The following is a 22082-nucleotide window of genomic DNA, read 5'->3' as shown; positions in this document are numbered from 1 at the left end:
GCCCCATCCGGACTCCCTCGTCGTCCAGTCGTAGTAGTTTTAGTCTCATCACGAGAGTTTATAGTTTTCGTCCCTTTACTTCGACACCACCTCCTCCTAACCCTTCATGAGGCCCAAGTGGATCTCGTAAAAAGCAAAGATTTTCAGAAATCTCATCTGTTATGCAGTCAAGGAAATCTTTCTATTATCATACCCATTGAGCTCCTGTCAAGGATACTTGGACCAATGCAATAAAAATAGTTTACGACTAGAGGCTTCGTGAGTGAGTTTGCTAGTTGATCAGTTGTATGGACATGAGAGACACGAAGTTGATATCTGACAATGGAATACTGGATTGACACATACGTAGGTAGTTCCAACATTGTCACAATATATTGTAGGAGTAAGGGTAGAGTTGACTTTGAGTTCTTTGAGGAGATTTGTAACCCAATTGAGTTCAGTAGCAATGATAGTAATGACACAATATTTAGCTTCAGTTGAAGACCAGACAATTATCTTTTATTTCTTAGAACTCAAACTAATTGGATTAGATCCAAGAAATATGACATATCCTAACATGGAGGTTCTATCATCAAAGTTTCTTGCCTATCAGCATGATGAAGTGGAGTGGTTTTACGTAGAAAGAGACCATGATTAAGGATCCCTTTAAGATATCGCAAAATTTGTTTAACCACAGACCAATGCATAGCAGAAGGTTAGTGCATGTATTGAAATGATTTATTGATTGCAAATGAGATATCTAAACGGGTGAGAGGCAAGTACTGTAAGGAGCCAAGCTACCATCATATAATTTGAGTGATTCACTAGTAGAGAGAGGAGTAGCAATTTCTTTTGCATCCTGCATATTTATCTTTGATAATAAGTCTTGAATATACTTTCTCTGTGAGAGGAGGAGACATGAGGATGTAAATATTACTTCCATTCCTAAAAAGTAACTCAAGGGTCCTAAATCTTTGAGGGAGAATCGATTGTTTTAGAAATGTCTGAATCTTCAACGGATCATTGCCTATGACAATAATATCATCTACATATACTAGAAGTATATTGTATTTCCATGTTGTTGTCGTAGGAATAAAGAGGTATCAGACTTGGAGTTAATGAAGCCAGTTGATATCAGAAACGATCTAAGTTCAATGTACCAAGCTCTTGTAGCTTGACGGAGTCCATAAATGACTTTTTATAGTTTGCAGACAAGGTCCGGATACCGGTGATGAACGAAGCCAAGGGGTTACTACATAAAGACATCTTCAGTTAGAGTCCCTTGTAAAAAGACATTATTAACGTCCAGTTGTCATAAGTGCTAGCCTTTGGAGATGACCAAACTTAAAACAAACCGAATTATTATGGGTTTAACTACGAGACTGAAGGTATATGTGAAGTCAACGCCATATCGTTGATGAAACCCTTTGGCTACTAAACGTGCTTTATATCGAGCAACGGACCCGTTTGAGTTCCGCTTAATTCGAAAGACTCATTTACACTCGATGATGTTTTGTATAGGATGAAAATGTCCAAGAGTCCATGTGGAGTTATGAAGTAGAGCATCATATTCTTCACACATAACTTTATGCTAGTGTGGAGATTTTTTAGCTTTGTGGTAGGTTGATTGATCTCAGGAGAGGATTTGGTGATAGCATGTAGGTCGAGAACTTGACGTGGTTTAAAGATACTACTTTTTGAGCGTGTTGTCATTGGATGTTTAGGAGCTGTAGGTTGTGTTATTGGTATAAGTGGTGAAGAGGCATTGACATGGGTCAGGGCAGGCTGAGATACATAGGGGGACTAAATAAAGAAGGTTGTTGTGTTTATAAGGATATTGTTTCAGTAGTAGGTAAGGCTTGTGAAGAAGAAAGAGAAGTAATGAAGGGAGTGAGGAGCTATTGAACCGGGAAAACAGAAGAGTGTCGATCTTTAAGAGAGGGATTAGATGATGTGGTAAGAGATTCATTTGAGAGGATCGATGGTATACTCCAATGATGTATATTTGGTGAAGTGGCCTGCATAGTAGAGGTTTTAAAATGGAAAGCAAGACTCTGTAAAAATAACATGACGTGAAATAAATATTTTTTGAGTTTTGGGTTCGTAGTACCGAAAGGCATTATGTTCAAGAGAATATCCTATGAAGATGTAATGCTTAGATCTTGATGTTATCTTATGTGGGGCATAGGGACGTAACTATGGATAACATAAATAATCAAATATTCTGAGTTTTTAAAAGTTTGGGAATTTGAAAAATAGTTTTTCAAATGGTGACTGGTATTACAGAACTAGAATGAGTAGACGATTAATAAGGTGACGATAGTTTGAAAGGCTATAGACCAAAAGGTTGCTGGCATGGAGACTTGATGTAGAAGTGTGAGATCGGTTTCTACGATATATCGATGTTTGCGTTCTAATTAGTTGAAGAGTGTGTGGGAATGACTTAAGGTGTTGGATGCGGAGGATCTTGTCGGTCCACTCCTCGATGTGAAGCGCGATTTTGTTCAACACTATTGCTGGACAGCAAAGAAGAAGAAAAGAAAAACAAATTTGCTTAACGCAAAAGCTCTTGTATCATGTTAGAATTAAACAAAGAAATATAAAGATAAAAAGTATATTTCAATTAGTATCGTATGACGAGTGAGGTGGCAATTCCTCGTAAAAGCACAGCCTCGCCGACGAAGTCCAAAAAGTCGGGCCAGGAGGGGGCGACTCCGCGGCGGCCAACGAGGAGCTCGTCCCCTTAGTGGCACCGTGCTCTTTCTGCACGTGCCGGGAAAGCACCCACGTGGCGGTACAGGATCAGCCGCGCTGGACCCCATCCCTTTTGTTCTGCATCTTGTGTTCTCCCACCTTTTCCTTTTCGTCAATCCAACCCACCATCGGTGGGTGCTTTGCCCTTCGAAGGTTTAGTCTCTCTCCACCACCACCACCTCATTTTATCTCACTATATTATTATTTTATTTATTATTAGTATTTAATTTTGAGCAAATTCTTTAAAAAAATTATAAGCTTTCACTTTTTTTTTATTATAAAATATTTTTAAATTAGTCGTTGCTTTTGCTCGATCATCTCGTTGTGGTTGTCTTTGGCCTCATGAGCATAAGTCTAGGTAGAGCCTCGATAGGGTAAAGCTAATCATAATTAGAACACGATGATAATAATAAATAAAGGTAAAAATAAACTTACGGACGATGAATGAGAGTGAGGATAAATATGACGAACGAAAAACCGACGATAGCGATAGACGATGATGGAGATCGGAGATAATATTATTTTTTAGAAAATAAAGAACGAAGGGTTGAAATAAAAAAATGCTATGAAGAAAAAAAAATAAAAAAATAATTTTATTTGAGAAACTTACCCTTTAATTTTTATAGTACAAAACAAGAAAGACAATGGAGGCGGTGTTGGGATCGATCCATGAATGCCTGCCTGAGGGCGATGGATGGCGTCGGCAGGCGGCAAAGCAGAGTTCTTTGATTCATCACTGTGCCAAACTAGGGCGAAGGAAGCTTGGAATCATTGTGACCGAAAGGTTTGTCCACTTCATCTTCCACTTTTACAAAGATCAACAATTAACTCCGAGTAGACTCCCATCATCTGCCGCATGGGTTTCGGGGCAAAGGATTGTTCATTCATGCTTGTGTTGCCAAACGAGAGATCATGTGATTTATGTAGATCAGACGAACTCAGCTAAAGGAACAACGGCAGGATTTACCAACATCAACATGTTGTACAACATACGACACAGACGACTGTTGTATGACAATGGCGAGAGAGAGAGAGAGAGAGAGTTAGAGTTGCTACAACTGAACTGAAGCTTCATCAGTCCACGAAGTGATCTACATACAACAAGCAACAGAGATGGCAGACCTAACTAACGCTCCTCCAACTGTTACCACAATTCACAGTTCAACAGTCTTCCCTTCTTGTTAAAGAACCATCTCTGCAGACGAAAAGCTTGATGAGGTATATCTAGTATCATATTTGAAGTGAGTAGGATGAGGTATATATAGTATCGTATTTGAGGCCGTGCCGGCTACAAACACAACCTTATTGCCTGGCTTTCACCATCTTCACTGGCCGTCACTGACTGCTGCACTTCACTCTCTACTGCACACCTGTTGTAAGGCACAAATCCCCTTCCGGAGCCCCCGCTCCCTCTTAGGGAAGCCGGGATACTGCTCGGCTTTAGACTCGTGCAAGGCATTGAATCACTCTCTGCCACATTTTCTGCTTTATTTGAGTTCACCGCAACAGCATTTGGATCGGTTAGTCCAGCTCCGCTGGTCGATGCAGTGTTAGAACCAGTCCAAGAACCCTCCCTCTGCATGTCTTCATTGCCTGCGGCTTCCATCCCGAATTGCAGAGGATACTGTGGTTGCAGATGGATATACGAGAAAGGCAAGTTGCCATAAATGGACCACCATGGTGTAGAAAGAAACGTAGGCTCTACAGAGTGGCCTCCGACCAATGGAAAGCGATACAACAAGGGGGGTGGCTGACCAGGGTAAGCATCGCATGTACTTCTGATCGAATCCCCAGTAAAAGCTCCATGTCTTGCTCTTTGCAACCACATTTCAGCCTTGGAATGCAAATTAAGAGCTTTGTTCTCTTGGAGACCTTTGATGTCAACGGATGAGGTTGGCTGGGGCTGTGCGATGTTAGCAGCACCGGAAGCAGATGAAATGTTTGAATCAGTCACGACTACCATCTTTCCAAACAGCTTGAGAGTTGGTAATGGCACTTCGGATGAGGTGTATGCATTAGGGCAATGGTCTATCACCTGAAGCATTTTTAAGTAGGCCAGTCAGAAAAATAAGCTTTGCGATCACTCCGACAGGTTTTGATGCTTATTTGAAAGATTACCTCTGGAAGCTGATCTTGCCTAGTCGAAGCAGGAACTGCCGGGTCAAAACCTCGAAGCTTATGCTCTTCTTGAACCATCATAGTAGGTGACTGTCCTCGATCATCTTGATCATTTGAACCAGCAGCAGATGAAACCGGAGATGAGCAACCATTTTGGCCAATTGAGAACACGGAACCCATGGTTTCCGATCCAACAGCCGATAGAACTGATGTAGGCGATCTGTTGTCCTGCTCACAGATTATAGGACTCTGCAAACGAGGCCTCTCAAGTTGTTTCAGAGCAGGAATCTCCTTGTTGGATGAGTGAGACAATTTACGCGGATACGGGTGCACTGGTTTCCTCTTTGGCCGAGGGGGAGGAATCTCGATGCCCTTCGACGTGCCTGTGTTGTCATTGCTGCCAGACTCGCGAACCACCTAAGTGGATGAGAAAGAGAAATATTGAGCTGGAAAGAAAAGCTTTCGGTGCTCATCTCCATGAATGACTGACTTTATCAGTTGAGCAAGACCACCCATGGGCACCACATTATGACAGACAAATAGTTACTGAAGCAGCAATTAACCTTAGAAAAGAACTTCTGGGCATGACTCCTGATCTGAACTGCTGTCTTTGTACCTATATGTTCTGCAAATTAAATTCCCAAGTGTGAATACAGATACAGGCTAAGAATGTCCGAACCGAAAACAAGAAGAAAAAAGAAAGCATCATAATAACCTTCTATACGGCGCCAAGCACGCCCGTACTGCTGCAAAGCTTCAAGAAACTTGTTGTGTTCTTCCTCCGTCCACCTCTCTCGCTGCTTTGTTATTGTATAAGGTTTCCTCACCTAATTAACAAAACCCAGAAGAAATTTCATTAGGAAACAACCAAGTCGAAGCTCGAAGAGAACAATTGACGATAGAAGATACCCTGGGAGCCTGTTCCGCCACAGGTGAATCAATCTCCTTCGAGCGAGGAATACTCATCGATGATGTTTTCGCATCCACATCCATTTGATTGTAGGAATCACAAACAGGTTTCGGACTCGTGACTTCGTGTAGCTCCTGGTTATACAAATCCCAATTCAGCAACTAACTTGAGATAGATATGTTTCTTGGCCATGTATATATATATATATATATATAGCATCTAATAGTGTGTGATGGATCTAAGAACACTAACATGACCAGCTAGGAAAATTCCTACTTTTAACCAGTATCCTCACATTCAGATGGCGAGAATAAGATGCCTATCAATGAAAAGAAATAAAGCAAACATTCTTTCCTTCAAATCTCATATTATTCTATAACCTCTTGATTGCAAATCCTTATGGGTAAATCTTCCCCCACATACAGAGAGGTGAGTTCAGAAGTTCAAGGGGGCAAAAAAAAAAAAAAACCAGTTTTTTGGGACACGAGTCCATCAAATCCACAGGCATTTGGACACAGCCCTAATCGATCAAAACAATCCTTCACCACAAACCCTCAATCACACGAGCATCGAGCTTCAAAACAGCAAAATGAAATGGGAAGCACGACAAATCAAACCGCACCCAACCCCACACAAGAACAATTTTTTGCCTCCCGAACTTTTTCCAAAACTCCCAAAACAAAGCAGAGAACCCAAAAAGGTAAGAAATATTCGTCTACCTGACTCTCCATCCCCGCAAGAACTGCTCTCATCCAAAGCTGCCGCCGCCGATCTCCTTCGATATCTGACGGAATCTTCAAGAAGTCGAACACGTCATGATTCACCAAACAATCCTTCTTTCAAGATACCGGTGCTGATCAAGAGGAAAAGGAGGAAGAAGAAGAGGAAAAGAGAGAGAGGGGGAGACGGGACTAAGAATGGAAGCCACGGTCGGAGGAAGAATGCAAACACGCAGGCAAAAGGAGAGGAGGTGATGCCACGTAGGACGGGGAGATTTTTTTGCCCTTTAAAAAAAATTCACACAGGGGATGGTTCCAGAAGCCGCTCTATACATGTGGCCAGGAGCCACTTACACGTGGCGCTCCCTCAATTTAATCCCCACCTCTGGTTGTGACCTCACGTTGTGAGGTTAAAAAGGCAAGATAAAAAACATGTGATATATAATATTAATAATGATGGTTAGTAATTAGTATTAATAATTATTTTATTTATTATTTTTAAAAACCTAAATTAAGATTAGAGTTTACGCTTTTGGAATATATATTCTAATATTTGAAGGAATATGTATAATATCAAAAAATTTTAATGGATAAATACTATTATTTATATACTTTGACATCTGAAAACTTGAAGGATCAGGTTCGAGGATGCCTGTAACATGAAGCGTGCACTTCACCTTGACTTAAGACACGTGGTACTCCTCGGCCGTTTGTCCGATCATCCGAAGACACGTGTCCCACCGATTTGAGATGGAAGCGGAAGGTTGTGGATAATGGCTGCAAAAGATCCCAACCACATTGACGCGTCTCCACCACTGGAAAAAGTAGGGGTATAAGATTTGGAGAGACGAGGACAGCAGCAGCCCAGAGTGCAAGGCATCATGATGGCCGCTTGATGAGGATCTGATGGCAAGTAAACCACCACGTCCGGTACATAGATGCTGCATTAACCGTAATGTTCGTCACAGAACTGCTCTCTCTTTCTTATATCATAAAGACCTTAAAACTAATATTGGCCACTTATTGGAACATACGTGATTACAGATATAATAATCGGTATGATCGGCAATATGGCTTTACAAGCAACTACAATTCCTCGTGATCAAGCAATTTAGTAGATCTCACAAGTTTAGAATTGCCATTCTTCACGATACTCTCGACTGATCCATTCATCGTTCTTCCTTTTTTTCTTGCTGATAATGGATTGTGTCTCATCTATGAGTATAATTGAAATGTAGCGCAACCCATGTGACTGTGTCGGAGACTAGCATTACATGTCAAAAGTCTTAAAGACTCCGGATTGATATTAGCCTTCCTTCTTTCCTTGTCTTACAACTTTTTCTTTTTTGAAAGGCCAGTCAACCAAAATTAGAATTGCAATCCAAAGCATTTAGACATCAGTCATTCGCTATGCTCGCCAAACTTTCATTCATGTAATCATACCAAGTTTTCCTACCTGAACCTATAATTCCTGTATATTTCAAGCAGTTGCAGGGGAATACTACTCCAGAAAGAGAGTGAATTCTTTTACCATGGCAAAGCCAGCATTCGGCAGCTGCTTTCTGATATCTACAAGGAAAAGAAATCCACTGGCTCACCACCATTGAACAGACTTGGGGCAACCAAAAGAGAGGGGACAGGAGAGCCAAAATGCTACTCGTCAGTGTATTCTCTCTCTCTACAAACAAGGAAGGATTTGAAAGGGGCCAAAAAAGCTGTGCCCCGGTCAAGAATCTTGAGAGCAGTCCACATTCACTCTGTTTTTGTTTGGCAGGTCAGACAATGGCAGCTGAATGATGCTCATGTGTTGGAGACCAGCATATTGTGGATGAGAAGAACAGCCCCACCCCAGTGTGACTCTACCAGAACTTTTCTTGCCTATATCCAACTGCATGTGCTCGTTCTGCTCCTCTTGAGATCTACTCCAGCTTGGTGGGTAAGATGAGAAACCCTGTCCCTGAAGATTTATTTACCTTCTCTGGGAAGATTACATCAGGTACAAAGGAAAGATGATGGCTCTTCACTGTCCCCCGACAATTTTTTCTGTTACATTAGTGGATACGTTTTTGGAAGTATGCACCCATTCAAGTGCACCAAGGAACCTTTGGATGATAAACTCTCTCTTGTAATTAGAGTGATAATATGGGATCCACTTAAATGTAAAATCTAAGGAAAATTCCCAACAAGGACAGGAGAAAGACCAAGTGCTGACAACCGATATAGCGCTGTGGAGACTTCGAACACAGGCGCAATGCAGTCTTGTACGTTGGTTTTCCAACAGGGGGCCTGGCACATGCAATAGATCATCCATCACACATGCAATGTACAAGAAGTCACATAAACAAAGTAAACAAAGGACATATCATAAATGGTATTAGTGCTTCGTTTTATGATGCAGTTAAATTTGTTCATGTATGCTGAGCCGATTCAACCTTTTTGCTGAAGTAAATAAGTTAACGTACCAAAAGATTACCAAAATGATTATGACCGAGGCAGCCATCAGGCCGAGGTAGCTGAATGAAGAGGAACTGAGGTGATCCAATCCAAGATGGCCGTGACCAAGGTGTTCTGAAGAGAAATTAAGATGTGCTCCAGGAGTTAAGATGTGTTCTAGGATGAGACCTGCACAACAGAATGGAAACAAGGGATATGTCAGGATCCTATGACATTACGTCAGAGGATATTTTGAAGTAGAAAATGGTTTGCGATGTAAAGAGCACAAAGCCAATATTGTAAGAGGGAGAACTCACATTCTCTTTGCTTGAATCTCACTGTATTGTTATGAATATTTATCAATACCATTATTGCTATATTGGAGTTTGATGGATGACATAATCGATAATTAGGCATCAGGTCAATTAGAGCATAACAAACTTTGTTATGTAATATACATATCAAAATATGTACACAATTGTATACATGCATTAATATATGTATGCTCATTCCTAGTGAAGGGTTGACTATTATACAGAACAGGACCCAATGGCACTTGTTAGTTGCTGCATACATACAACATGACAGTTTCTTTGTTATCCAATATACAGAGCAAAGCTTTGAACATCAATCAACATTTCGATCCAATGAAATGCAATTTCTTGGTTAAGAATAAGCAGCATGTTAATTCATCCAGCTGTCCAAAGAATATACCTCCATTCAGAGTTACAAATTTCATAGAACCAGTCTTCCCAGCTAAACTCATGAAAAAATTGCTGAGAATTCTCTGAACTTATGAACTGAGATTGATATTGCCACATAGCTCATATTGAGAATAAGATCATCTGCCATCTGTACGTAAGCTGAATTGTTGAAACTTGGTTTTAAGTTCTAATGCCAAATCTCCCCTCGATATTTTATGGAGATCCTTCATCACCCTCATATAAACAGGAAAATTGGGTTTTAAGCCCTCACCCATCATCTCATAAAGAATTCTGCCTGCCTCTTCTATCCTTCCCGACACACAGTAAAGTTTGGCAAGTAAGCTAAAATTCATATTGACCGAACATTTATCTTTCATGCTCATATCCACCACATACTGGTAAGCGTCTTCCGCATGCCCTGACCAGAAGTATCCTTTTATGAATGCCGCATGTGTTGCTAGGCTTGGCTTAGACCCTTCAGACAACATCTGATCGACGAACTTGACGGCGAAACTCATCCTGTTAGCCTTACACGCATGAACCAGAATGACCTCAAAAGTTACCGAATCCGGAAGGTATCCCAACTCTTCCATTGCTTGGAGCAACTCGCATGCTTCAACAACTCTCTTGTTCTTAAAGAGGCTCCCAAGCAAATAATTGTACGATTTCGTGTTCGGGTCACAACCAAACCTTCGCATTTTGTCGAACACATCACGTGCGCCTTGAAAGTCAAGGTTCCTGCACTTTGCAGCGATAAGCACATTGTAATATGAAGTCCTCCTCGCCATCTCCTCCATCACCGAGATAGCAAGATCAAAGGCATTCATAGAGCAAAGCAATTTGATCAACGAAAAGATTCCCGATCCTCGGCAAGATCCGCCGACTCTACTTAGCAACTCAACGAGTTCTCTGACAGAATCCTTGATCACATCAGCGCCGCGAGCCGCAAGAAAAGAGAAGGCCTTTCCTGTTAAGCAATGCCCCTTCGAGGATATCTCGTGGAACACGCGATGCATGGTGCTATAATCGTCGAAGAGGCCGAGGTTCAATACAATCAGATTGTAGGCTTCAGAATTAGGCCTGAAATCGGGGTAAGAACCCAAAACCCAGCCGAAGAACCGCAATGCCGAGACGCCACGATCGTTCAACACGCGAAGAGTCTCCGAAACAAGGGCATGCGAAGGGCTCAGATTCAGGAGGCGCAACTTCGACTCCAGATCATCTGAGTCTCCGCTGATCAATGCAACGATCTCAGAGACCACACATGGATCGACACGACGAAGGCGAGGCGTTGGGCTCATTCTGCTCGTGTGGGGACGCCGTGGCACCTGAGAAGAGGAGGAGAGCGATCTGCGGGAAGGAAGGGTGGCGCGGATGAAGCCGCTTAGAAGAGAACGACTAGAGCAAGAAGAGGATTGGGAGGAAGAAGAAAGGGGGCAGAAGCGGTCGGGATGGGGTTTAGGGGCTCGAAACGAGATTAGGGTTCTTCGAAGCGAGCCAATTCGAAGCCCCGGAGGCATTGGAACGGACATGCTTGGCGAAGGTCGTTGCCCAATGGTTATAAAAGCCCGTTATTATCATCTGTAGCGCGCGCTCCGAAACCGTTATGATCTTTAATAATGATTGTAACGTATCGTTTTAAGACACTGATATTATTCCGTGGTCTCAAGTCATAGTCAAACGCAGAGGAAGCGATACATTGACTTTGTGCTGTAGCAGCTGACGGAGTTGCAGCGAACAGAGCCTTTGTGATCACGTTTAGCGACGACTTTCTTTGACTTGTGTCTCTCCCATGGAGTCCATGGCATCTTTGATAATGGAGCTCCGTTGACTTGCTTGCCACCTCTGGAGCTGAGAGTCTCATATTAATGTCCACAGAAGCAGGGGAGATGACAACTTAGGGTGTGAGATCATGGACAGGGAGAACAAGCCGGAGAAGACCATTCACCACATCACCCATCTCCACCCCTTGAAGCTCACCGATCTGCAAGGAGACGAAGCGAAGCCCGTCTGCCACGCGTGCCGCCATCCTTGCGCCGCCTCGGCCTACCGGTGCGAGCGGTGCCGCTACGTTCTCGACCCGACCTGCGCTCGGCTGCCGCAAGTCCTCCGCCACCCCACCCCGCCCATCCCTCCCACCCGCTCACCCTCCATCTCTTGCCGGCGTACTCCACCGGCGCCTTCCTTTGCAACGCGTGCGGCCAGAACGGAGCCGCCTTCTGCTTCCACTGCGCTCGCTGTCAGTTCGACCGACACCTCCCCTGCGACGGTCTCGCTGAGAAGCTGAGCCACCCGTCCCATCCCCACCCGGTGACGCTGGTCCACCAGGATCCCACCAGTGGGCGGGGCTACTTGTGCGACCTGTGCCGAGGCGCTTTCGACGCCTCGTCTGAGTGGCTTTACATCTGCAGGGCTTGCGATTTCGGCGGCCACATCAGCTGCTTCGTGTCGGGGACGAAGCCCGCGGAACAGGCCACCGCTGCCCAACGACAGATCGATCCGGCGGCGGCGCTGTCCGGGATGCAGCAGAAGCTGATGGCTCAGATGTTCATGGCAGACACGATGCCGCAGACGGGGAGGAACGCGGTGGCGTTGACGGGAGGACCTCGAGAGTACGTTTACTATAATTCGGCGCTGCTACCGAGCCAGTACGCTGGCATGGCCGATTCAATGGTGATGAACAATCTGGCATTGTTATCTCTGAACGATCAGAAGACTGGTGGTGGTGGTGGTGGTCCGGCTGGTGGAGATGTGGCAAGTTCTGCTGGGAACACATCCACTCTGTCATAGGAGTCACACCGGAGAGAAGAGAGTTCGCCTCCTGTGTCCCGTTGATGCTATGTAGTAGTTAAACATCAAGAACTCATTGACGGCCTTGTTTAGGCGTGCCAAATCTATCGAAATAAAAGGTTTTCCAGTTAGATATTGATGTTCGAGTGATAGATTCTTGAGTTGGCCAACAAGATCCGGAAATCCATTGCACTGAAGCTGAGAGAGTCCTAGATGAGTTCCACCAATTGTTGCAGGCTTGCTCAGACAGATGCAGCATCTGGAGAGGATTAACGTACCTAATCCTATCTTTATAAGTAGAAAGCTGAGATTTTGGGATATCCTCGAGGAATCCAGATGTGTGGTTTGCTTGATTACTTGGGTCGATGCAAGCAACAGGTCTTCAACCACACATATATACTATCTCACTAGTTTCTATGATCCACTCCAAATGTACGCCCACCACTTCATTCCCATCACCAATCTCCACCAACCATTTAAATCTCCCTATCCTCCCCCCCCCACCCTTTTCTTCCCCTCTTACCCGCCTCCCTTTCACCTAAGCTCTGCTGCTGCTTCCACAGAAAACTTGGGCAATGGCCTCTGCTGCAGTGACTGCTGCAGTCGGCTCCCTTCCTTCCTCCAAGTCCTCATCCCTCAGCAAGACCCCGTCCATCTCTCCTGCTACTCTCGAGAGGACCAGCTTCCACAAGGTGAGGCCGTGTTGTTGAATCCCTTGTCCCTGGTTGCATGAGTCGTATCTTTGATGATGAACTCCGGCAGGCATGCTTGTACTCGAGAAGCGTCTCCATAGCCAATGCCAGGAAGAAGCTGGTCGCCGTTCGAGCCCAGGTAACCACCGAAGCTCCTGCCAAGGTAGCGAAGGTCTCCAAGAAGAACGACGAGGGTGTCGTCACCAACAAGTACAAGCCCAAGGAGCCCTACGTCGGGACATGCCTCCTCAACACCAAGATCACCGGCGACGACGCGCCCGGCGAGACATGGCACATGGTCTTCAGCACAGAGGGTAAAGTTGCTCTCAGAAACAAGAAGCTGACTTCCGTCCTTGGATCCGTCGGCCTCAGAAATCAGGTGTAATTTGATCGTGTGCACGTCCGCAGGAGAGGTTCCCTACAGAGAGGGGCAATCGATCGGTGTGATCGCCGACGGCATCGACAAGAACGGGAAGCCACACAAGCTGAGACTCTACTCCATCGCCAGCAGTGCTCTCGGTGACTTCGGTGACGCCAAGACCGTAAGTTCCCACGGCTACAGCTCTCTCTGCACTCGATCTACATGCTTATCAGTTGCCACACCTCTTCTTTCTGTAGGTTTCTCTGTGTGTGAAGAGGCTGGTTTACACCAACGAGCAAGGGGAGGTCGTGAAAGGAGTCTGCTCAAATTTCCTGTGTAAGAAATCTGACATCCATTAGAACAGGGTTGCAAGCTTTGATCCTCCAAATGTGATGCTCGCTCGCATGTCCGTCAGGTGACCTGAAGCCTGGCGCAGAAGTGAAGATAACAGGACCGGTAGGAAAGGAGATGCTGATGCCCAAAGATCCCAATGCAACCGTCATCATGGTAACACGGCACTGACCGGTGCTTCGTAACTTTGGCTTCGCCTTTGACCCCCGGACAATGTACATTGCAGCTCGGCACCGGAACTGGAATCGCTCCTTTCCGCTCGTTCTTGTGGAAGATGTTCTTCGAGAAGCACGATGACTACGAGGTAAGTTGGGTGACTGCTGATGATTTGAAAGCAGTTTGCAACGTCGGGTTGATCACCGAAACTAAATTGCAGTTCAATGGACTCGCATGGCTGTTCTTGGGAGTTCCCACGAGTAGCTCGCTGCTCTACAAGGAGGTCAGCTTGTAGTAACTCCATTTCCCTGTGGTTCCATGTATCACTACTGCTTGACGACTAGGTTGTGTGTGTCTGCAATGTGGGCGTACAGGAGTTCGAGAAGATGAAGGAGAGAGCACCGGACAATTTCCGGGTGGATTACGCTGTCAGCAGAGAGCAGGCGAACGAGAAGGGAGAGAAGATGTACATCCAGACTCGCATGGCGGAGTATGCAGGTGAACTGTGGGAGCTGCTCAAGAAGGACAACACCTTCGTGTACATGTGTGGGTTGAAAGGGATGGAGAAGGGTATCGATGATATCATGGTCTCTTTGGCTGCTAACGACGGTAAGGCACAGGGCATGTCGTCGAACGTTCGTTCCACTTGAAACTCCACCTGACAAGCATCCACTAAAATCTGTGTCACAAATTTGCAGGCATCGACTGGTTATCTTACAAAAGGGAACTGAAGAGAGCAGAACAGTGGAATGTGGAAGTCTACTGATATGTATCTCTCTTTTTCCAAAGATTACTTGCTTCAATAGGATCTTCTGCAGCAGATATGTTGTACATAATCTATTCGAGTTCTGCATACTTTTTCTTCTATGACTGCTATACCATATTTGAGTTTTAGCATATATAGATAGTTATCACCAATCCTAACCCCATGTTCATGTCTGCCTCTAAGCAAGTGTATCCCACTCCAAAGAAGTACTAACTAGCATGCAAATCTTTGAGATGTAATAAAAATTAGCATGTAGCAGCAGTATGGCAAATTGTATCCCACCCTAAAGACTAAGAGAAGAAGAGATTTCATAGTGAGAACATAGTCTATATAAAAAAGAGTTCATACTATCAGACATTATAGCGTAGTAGATACCATAAAATCTACTTCATAAGAATAACTACATGGAACTAAATATTTTAGCTAAACACATCTTAGATAAATAATGTGGTCACAGTTGAGAAAAATATGGAGAGTTTGAGAAAAATCTTGAGACAAGCAAATTTACCTGAATTCATCTGCATGCAAGTCAGCCATTTGACTGACATATGATAGGGCAATTGTTTAATAACTTATGAACAGGACAGGAGAATGTTAAACTGCATCAAGAAAACAAGTAACGACAATCATTTAACACCTTGTTCATCAACTATATATCTCACAAATTGACTCACAATTTTTTGAATGAAGATATAGAGAACTTTGTAGGCAATTAAAGAGAGTATGATTCAGTTGGATTCAGAATACTGTATTTAATAAGATATAGAGAACTTTGCTTGGGCTTTATAGTTATGCTTCTACTGATGTATAAATAACTAAAGCAGAGTTCTGTTTTGAACTCATGACTATTCACTAAAACACAGAAAGCATTGAGTTAACAGCAAGGATAAACCAGTAGTAATTAGAAAAAAGGACACACACAAGAAGTGATCCTGATGTATGAAGTCAGGAATCAGGAGGCACATCACTAGGATCAGATAAAAAGATCCACTTCAACAACAAGTAAAACTTCTTTAGGGGCAGCAAAATTTTCCAACATGGATATAGATTTAGCATGGTCTACTGTTTGAAACTATTCAATAGGAAAATTCAGACTTCGGATAACATTCCTATAAAAGCATAGGACTTGAGATTGTCATAATAAAAAAGACTGCAACTCAGAATAGCAATGTAAGCTAAAGAATTCATCATTTTATCTGCAAGTAAGATAAAAAAGGAGGTCGAATTCCCAGTACATCAAACACGAGTATAAACTGTTTCTGTCACAAACATGAACAGTAATTCCATGAACAAAACCCTCAAATTGAAAAGAAGAAAAAACTGATGTGAACATTATATGAACATCAGCATGAGACAAGAAGCTTAATGGTTCAAACTTTAGACACAGGATTTGACGGACCCAGATAATTAGTTGAATTCATAATGACTTCTGGTAAGTCTCCCTAAGAGGCAGTAAGCTCGTATACTGATTACAATACCTATGAATGATACACTCCCTACATCCAATAAGAACTTCACCAGACTGCCATTGTCCTGTTGGTCATTTCTACCATGTTGTGATCAAATAATATTTGCACAGCAACATGCAACTCCCATCTTTGTGTGTCACTCCCATCTCCGTGATCTGAAACTGATACTATCTACAAGGCTTCCATATTCTTAATATTACATGGAGCTGGAATTCAGCTCCATGGGTCAATTGGATTCTTGTCAGTCACTAGTAATCACACAATTCTACCACTCTCTCTCTCTCTCTCTCCGGTCAAATCCTGAAAATGTTCTAATTATCTCAATTTCATGAAGAATTGTAGATCAATATTTCATTCATTGCACCAAACTCTTTCCTTTCTTTGACATAGTTAAATCCATCTTCAATCAATATCGCTGTTATAAACCTAGTTGTTATCTAGGAATTACTTTTCCTCTCAGAAAGTTTATCTATTTTACAAGCCATTTATAGTGAGGAGCAGATCCCATTACGGATAAGTGACAAGAAACTGAAGTAAGTGTACATTCCTTGAAGGTCTTTTCTGTTGTACTGCAAGTTGAGAATACTACTATCCTGATACCCCAATGGAAATTGTGTTCATAAGACAAGCACTCAAGAAAAGTCACCACTGAAAAAAAAAAAGAAAAAGAAAAAAAAGAAAAGTCACCACTAAATCCTGAATCAACTTTAACATGCTCAATAGGCCCTATGCAACATCTATTCCATCTACTTGCTACATTATTCAAACTACTTATGCCTTATTTTGCTCTCACAGACCACTAGGGTTCATCTACACAGAAAATTCAGAAAATTTAACAATGATAAAAGGAATAGTCAAAATGTTGTTCTTTTAATAAAGCTTAGACATATTACTGATGTATAGCATTCAGCAATCACTTTTTCTTAAAACCTGATTTCCTCAAAGTTCGTTTGGTTTTCATAATCTTCCTAAATCTAAGTCCTCAACCCAACAGCAAACCGATCTCTAAATCTTTAAATCTTTTACATCCTCTAGGCTCTAAGTTCCATTCCAAATCCTAAAATTTCAGTTGGCCATCATTGAGGCTTTAAAAGAATGTGTTTGAAGAATGAGATAACAACAAAAACTGTGATGATTGATGATGAAAAACAAACTATACCATTAAAAGCTCATTCATTCTTTTTCATATGAGGAGATAACTGTCATTGCAGCTATCATAATCATACCAAGTGTTAAGTAGGAAAAACTGATACTAAATACGAATGGAGGGACTGGTTAACAAAATCAACCTTTAAAAAAGAAAAGGTATTGAAAGAATCAATATTCGGACTCAATGAGTTGCTAGAAAAAAACAAACTGAAATCAAATGTTCCAAGGTTAATTCAAGTCATCACCAAACCACATCATTGGTTGGACAAGATCATCTTCCTTGAAAAGATGAAGAGATTTTCCCATAATACAGGTTCTCATCAAACCTCATTGCCAGTCCTCTAAACAAGAAATCTGATACAAACAACTCTTTTTCCAATACATTTTTGGTGACCAAACCACCCTGAGAAAAATAAAAAGAGAAATGGAATAATGCCAATTGATTTAATGATCATTTTTCAACTTGCATAAAATATGAATCAAGTCTATTGAATTAAGGAAAATTGAACTAACGAAAATTGAATTGAGTCTATTGTTCCAGTAAACCAGCACAACAAAGCAACATAAATGTATATTAAATTAAAGACAATGTGATACTACTATAAAACATTAAAAGCATTTCAATTTTGCCCATCCAACATTGAAAAATTTGAAGGTCCAACTGCATCGACAAAACCACGAATTGATAATTCTGCTACAGATGCATTTGGTTCCCGCAAAAACTCATGGTCTATGTAGATTACAATGACTGTAATGTCATCGTGGAAGAACCGACGTATTCCCTTCTCAACTTTCTTGAGATCTGCATACCTCATTTCCCTCTTCCGAGCAGCTTCCTGCAAAGCTGTTCTGACCAGTCTCCTTGCTATTCCCTACCAAAGGGGGGGAAGAATTGTTAAGTAGCAGGACAAAGGGGCTTGACAATAAAAAGACCATAGACCAAAAGAAAAAAGTGGTAGAGGAAGCATACTTCTCTTGGATGATTATAGACAATCTCAACTGCTTGTTGATTACTCAGGTGCTCCCACAGTCCATCAGAAGCAAATACTAAGAACTTATCTTGAGGACGAAGTACTCGCATGTGTATTGATGGCTCTGCAGTTAAAACAGGCCGGCGTAGAGGTTCAGTGAGCCGGAATCGAGTGACAGATGGATCTATAGCAAATTCTGGCTTCTTCAAGTATGCATCGCCTATTGTTCTTGAAACCTAAGAACAAGATGTGCCGATTGTATAAAAAGAAAGATACATAAGTTCTGACATTTATAGAAAGATAAGGATCACTCTGAATAAATAGATTTAGAGTGATTGAAAATTTACAAGATACAACTACCATGCTGCTACATGTGTGGCATGGAAAGTGTCTATTTCCTTCTTCAGTATAACCCAAAGCATTACTTACTTCAAACTAACAAAACAAGAAATAGTGTAACTTGGCAATGAAATTCATCTACACCCAAAAGAAACTAATCAAATAAATCTTGCTACACTTAGCAAAAGTTGAAACAACCTTGCATAGCTGAGAGAATGTTAAGAAGACTAATTTCATTCCATCTATCAGTCGGTCTTATGAGAGAAAACTTCCATATATCTAGTTTGATCATGGTTCTCAATGCAACTCCAACTACACAGGAAACATTCAAATCTAAACTTTAATTATCAGGAAATAAAGCAATTGAGCCTCCTCAGATGAAGCACATAAACAATTGTAGCACCTAAACTACATTAAAAGTTCAAACTAAAAAGACATACAATCAACAGAGCTGCTAGCAACCAGAGATACTCACCTGGATTATGCCTTTAATCCGCCATACTCCATGCTTAAGAACCACAATGTTTGAATCATCTGGATGAAGAGATCTAAGTTCTTGCCTCACCTCTTCCATACAAGCATTATGGTCTCTTGTCAGTTGCTCTGCGATGATGTTATTTGACCTTCCTAAATAACCAATGACAGCCCTTGAGTCTCCCAGATTGGCCAGATAGAGTGTTCCTCTCCAGATTACACCCACCAAACAGCATGACCCAATTGCAGAAATCAAAGGTTTTATTTGATGTGTTCTCCGCACATGAGCCAGAAACCCTTCCTCGGTTGCAGAAAATGCACTCCTGACAACATCCTCACTGATTGTTCCACTTTCTTGAGCCAACCCTGTAAAATGTTGATCAACATATTACACATTGAGGTTGGAGCAGATCCCCTGCTTGCAGAGTTAGTATATATATATATGGCAAAACCAAACCACTGTGATGATATGGAACAAGATGCAACAGAGAAAATAAGAGAAAAGTAAAAAAGAACTAATAATATCCGCTTGCCTCTCAAGCCAACTTCAGTACAATAAAGAATTTGCTCCCAACCTGTTGTCAATCCTCTATATAGATTCTCCACCTAAAAGAAAGGCCTGCCACTGAAACCTAAAAGGTAAATTGGTAAGTAGGGAGACCTGCTTTTATTTGTGCCAAAGTTCAAGCTCAGGCGACAGAGAGCAATCATCTGAAGTTTTCTTGAAATGGAAAGGGCCAACATGGAGAAGTCACTGATCCATTTGCAGATTGCTTGGACCATTAAGACATGAGTTTGAAACAAAAGAGGCCATGAAGCAAAATTGGAAGACCATTAACTTGACATATTAAAACAAAACAATGCATTTGACTAAAAAGCAAGGAAGGTCCATTAATTCAAGAATGTCACCATGTAAGAAACTAACACTTAAAAAAATCTATTTAGCTTCAATTATATGGAGATTACTTCGAACCGAATTAAGAACCCAGATGGAAACAAAATCAGCAGACTAGACAAGTGTATCAAGGAGGTTGTGACCAGCAAGCAATAAAAGAATTTGATGCCATCTGCATCCAAGAAAAATAATATATAATAATTGCAAAAATAATGAATCTAGATGCATGGCCAATACCAGAAAAAAAAAACAATTGATGACTGAGGATAAAGACCCAGAATTGACCCACAATGTCAAAGCTGAACTTTGACGAAAGTTAATAATCTAAACAGGGCAGTAGAACCAGAGTTGCACAGGTAATTAATACGAAGTTAAAAGTGAAAACAGTTACAAAAAACAAAGCTCGCTCAGTGTTAACTAAAAACAATAATGCTGATAAAAGAACACAATCAAATTAAGATATTATCAAATAAGAGCAAGTAAACTTACCAAATACAAGGATGCTGGCAGCTGCTTTTCTTTTCCAAAAGACAACTAGATCCCACATAATCATTCCACCTTAGGTTCGAATTTACTTAATTCTACTCTTGATACCCTAGACGGCAACAACAACAATAAACCTATAAAACCCCTAAAAAAAAGTTTGGACCATTTCTCAATTTATGTGTCACCCTAGACAGGGGTCATTCTTACTACCGTGGAGAGCACAAAGAAAAATTTGCTCGTGCTACCATGGGATATGCCAGAGTCAACTTATTGAACCATATAGTTCCCACCATAACATGAACACCAAATATCCAATGGTTCAGTTCGAACAACAAACCTCTTTTGAACAAATTGATTTCATGAGAGGTAAACTGAGTGTCTAATAAGCCTGACTTACGGCCATCTTGAGAATCACTTGCTTTACCTCTAGTTGTCTTACGGAACCTACAGGTGGTAGATTCTCGGAACAATATACAATGAAGAAGATCCTAACTTCTAAAAATAAATAAAATTATAATATTTTCTGATTGCAAACAGCAAGGCTTGCCCCCTCAAGAACAACTAGTTAGACTTTCTTATAATTCCATGGAAACTCGGTGCATGGTATTGGAAACAGAAAAAAATAGCTTTCCAACTTACTGAGATGTCCTTTCCAAGAAAAAGAGCTCCCAAGTTACTGGGATATCAATGGACTTATGGTTTAACCAGAGTTACAGTTGCTCTAAAGGAAACTTCTAACAAATTCCATGTAGACCTTTCCTTCAACAAAAGATAGGTCTACACGGAATTGATACTTTTCATCTACAATTCTGTGCTTTCATAACCTATAATAACATCATTGAGACTACAACCAGAAAGATACATGCCCCCATTGAGACGCAGAACATTCCAAGAAGACACCATGATAGAAAATCTTGGCATAAAACGGCACACCCATGAACAAGGAATCATTAGAAAAAGGAAAAATAATTACATCCCTATATTATCTCAAACGAGAGACTTACTCATGAGATGAAGGAAGAGGTGATTGGAGATAAAGCGAGATGCGTCGGCTCCTCCATGGCCATCGTAGACACCGACGAAGGTGGCATCTCGCCCGGTCTCCACCTGGCTGTGGTCCTCGAGGACCTCGTTCGCCTGGACGACCGCGAAGGAGAAATCCCCGGCCGCGTGCTGCCCGATGTCCCGCGACCACAGCAGCGCATCGTCGTCCTCCTCCTCCTCATCCTTCCTCATACGCGCGTACCGCCGGACCGGGGCCCAACACGCCGCCACAAACCTCCCCATCCACGAGAACATCCCTCATTTCCTCCTCGGAGGATCCCTTAGGTGCTACTCCCCCGCCCGAGATCGCCTCTGCAGTTCCTGCGAGTCCGAGGTCTCCCCCACCAAGAGCCACTCCTGATCCCAAATCCAACACGCAATCGGCCCTCAACCTCGCAAGCGGGCGCAGATGTCCAAGAAATTATTAAGGCTCTTGGAAGAATTCAGGAGATCAAGAATTAGGGTTCCGAGACGGATAAGCAAGGTTTTGGACGGAGGGAGGGAGAAAGAGTCCGAGAGAAG

General features: G+C 42.3%; 5 protein-coding genes across 7 annotated transcripts; 2 read left to right on the top strand and 3 right to left on the bottom strand.

Moving 5' to 3' along the window:
* Positions 1-3676: 3676 nt before the first annotated feature.
* LOC103994454 (uncharacterized) lies at positions 3677-6725 on the bottom strand. Its single transcript, XM_009414789.3, has 6 exons — positions 6481-6725; positions 5761-5895; positions 5567-5678; positions 5415-5476; positions 4852-5268; positions 3677-4768 (listed from the first exon to the last, which is right to left on the bottom strand). The coding sequence occupies exons 1-6, from the start codon at positions 6511-6513 to the stop codon at positions 4022-4024; spliced, it is 1506 nt and encodes a 501-aa protein (XP_009413064.2). The 5' UTR covers positions 6514-6725; the 3' UTR covers positions 3677-4021.
* Positions 6726-7525: 800 nt separating this feature from the next.
* On the bottom strand, positions 7526-11165 carry LOC103994534 (pentatricopeptide repeat-containing protein At2g40240, mitochondrial-like). 2 transcript variants are annotated; one of them, XM_018829942.2, is made up of 3 exons: positions 9628-11165; positions 8943-9102; positions 7526-8766 (listed from the first exon to the last, which is right to left on the bottom strand). In XM_018829942.2, the coding sequence occupies exon 1, from the start codon at positions 11147-11149 to the stop codon at positions 9755-9757; it is 1395 nt and encodes a 464-aa protein (XP_018685487.2). In that variant the 5' UTR covers positions 11150-11165; the 3' UTR covers positions 7526-8766; positions 8943-9102; positions 9628-9754. The 2 variants fall into 2 exon arrangements, with proteins under 2 accessions (XP_018685487.2, XP_009413173.3); XM_009414898.3 differs by having other exon boundaries at positions 8954-9102.
* Positions 11166-11529: 364 nt separating this feature from the next.
* LOC103994535 (uncharacterized) lies at positions 11530-12407 on the top strand. Its single transcript, XM_065194160.1, has 2 exons — positions 11530-11721; positions 11862-12407. Exons 1-2 carry the CDS (start codon positions 11530-11532, stop codon positions 12405-12407), a joined length of 738 nt encoding a protein of 245 aa, XP_065050232.1.
* A 554-nt stretch (positions 12408-12961) lies between these two features.
* LOC135587523 (ferredoxin--NADP reductase, leaf isozyme, chloroplastic-like) lies at positions 12962-14834 on the top strand. Of its 2 annotated transcripts, none has more exons than XM_065079049.1 (9): positions 12962-13099; positions 13170-13413; positions 13508-13641; positions 13718-13796; positions 13876-13967; positions 14038-14115; positions 14188-14250; positions 14342-14576; positions 14666-14834. In XM_065079049.1, exons 1-9 carry the CDS (start codon positions 12983-12985, stop codon positions 14731-14733), a joined length of 1110 nt encoding a protein of 369 aa, XP_064935121.1. In that variant the 5' UTR covers positions 12962-12982; the 3' UTR covers positions 14734-14834. The 2 variants fall into 2 exon arrangements, with proteins under 2 accessions (XP_064935121.1, XP_064935120.1); XM_065079048.1 differs by having other exon boundaries at positions 14312-14576.
* Positions 14835-17904: 3070 nt separating this feature from the next.
* Positions 17905-22082, bottom strand: LOC135587522 (probable protein phosphatase 2C 25). The gene is made up of 4 exons (XM_065079047.1): positions 21521-22082; positions 19137-19501; positions 18322-18558; positions 17905-18223 (listed from the first exon to the last, which is right to left on the bottom strand). The coding sequence occupies exons 1-4, from the start codon at positions 21813-21815 to the stop codon at positions 17972-17974; spliced, it is 1149 nt and encodes a 382-aa protein (XP_064935119.1). The 5' UTR covers positions 21816-22082; the 3' UTR covers positions 17905-17971.

The sequence above is a fragment of the Musa acuminata genome, chromosome BXJ1-8 (genome assembly GCF_036884655.1).
Source record: "Musa acuminata AAA Group cultivar baxijiao chromosome BXJ1-8, Cavendish_Baxijiao_AAA, whole genome shotgun sequence".
Taxonomy (NCBI): Eukaryota; Viridiplantae; Streptophyta; class Magnoliopsida; order Zingiberales; family Musaceae; genus Musa; species Musa acuminata.
This window is presented reverse-complemented; position numbering and strand designations above follow the sequence as displayed.

Excerpts from the sequence above, each read along its gene's own strand:
- LOC103994454 (XM_009414789.3), bottom strand. The coding sequence starts at position 6,513 with ATGAGAGCAGTTCTTGCGGGGATGGAGAGTCAG. Across the intron at positions 5,679-5,760 it reads TGGCGGAACAGGCTCCCAGG|GTGAGGAAACCTTATACAAT; the intron begins GTATCTTCTATC and ends TTTGTTAATTAG. Across the intron at positions 5,477-5,566 it reads TGCTTGGCGCCGTATAGAAG|AACATATAGGTACAAAGACA; the intron begins GTTATTATGATG and ends TTTAATTTGCAG.
- LOC103994534 (XM_018829942.2), bottom strand. The coding sequence starts at position 11,149 with ATGTCCGTTCCAATGCCTCCGGGGCTTCGAATTGGCTCGCTTCGAAGA.
- LOC103994535 (XM_065194160.1), top strand. The coding sequence starts at position 11,530 with ATGGACAGGGAGAACAAGCCGGAGAAGACCATTCACCACATCACCCAT. Across the intron at positions 11,722-11,861 it reads CCTGCGCTCGGCTGCCGCAA|TTCGACCGACACCTCCCCTG; the intron begins GTCCTCCGCCAC and ends GCTCGCTGTCAG.
- LOC135587523 (XM_065079048.1), top strand. The coding sequence starts at position 12,983 with ATGGCCTCTGCTGCAGTGACTGCTGCAGTCGGCTCCCTTCCTTCCTCC. Across the intron at positions 13,797-13,875 it reads AGTCTGCTCAAATTTCCTGT|GTGACCTGAAGCCTGGCGCA; the intron begins GTAAGAAATCTG and ends CATGTCCGTCAG. Across the intron at positions 13,968-14,037 it reads CCAATGCAACCGTCATCATG|CTCGGCACCGGAACTGGAAT; the intron begins GTAACACGGCAC and ends TGTACATTGCAG.
- LOC135587522 (XM_065079047.1), bottom strand. The coding sequence starts at position 21,815 with ATGTTCTCGTGGATGGGGAGGTTTGTGGCGGCGTGTTGGGCCCCGGTC. Across the intron at positions 19,502-21,520 it reads CCTCTTCCTTCATCTCATGA|GGTTGGCTCAAGAAAGTGGA; the intron begins GTAAGTCTCTCG and ends AACATTTTACAG. Across the intron at positions 18,559-19,136 it reads GGATTAAAGGCATAATCCAG|GTTTCAAGAACAATAGGCGA; the intron begins GTGAGTATCTCT and ends TCTTGTTCTTAG.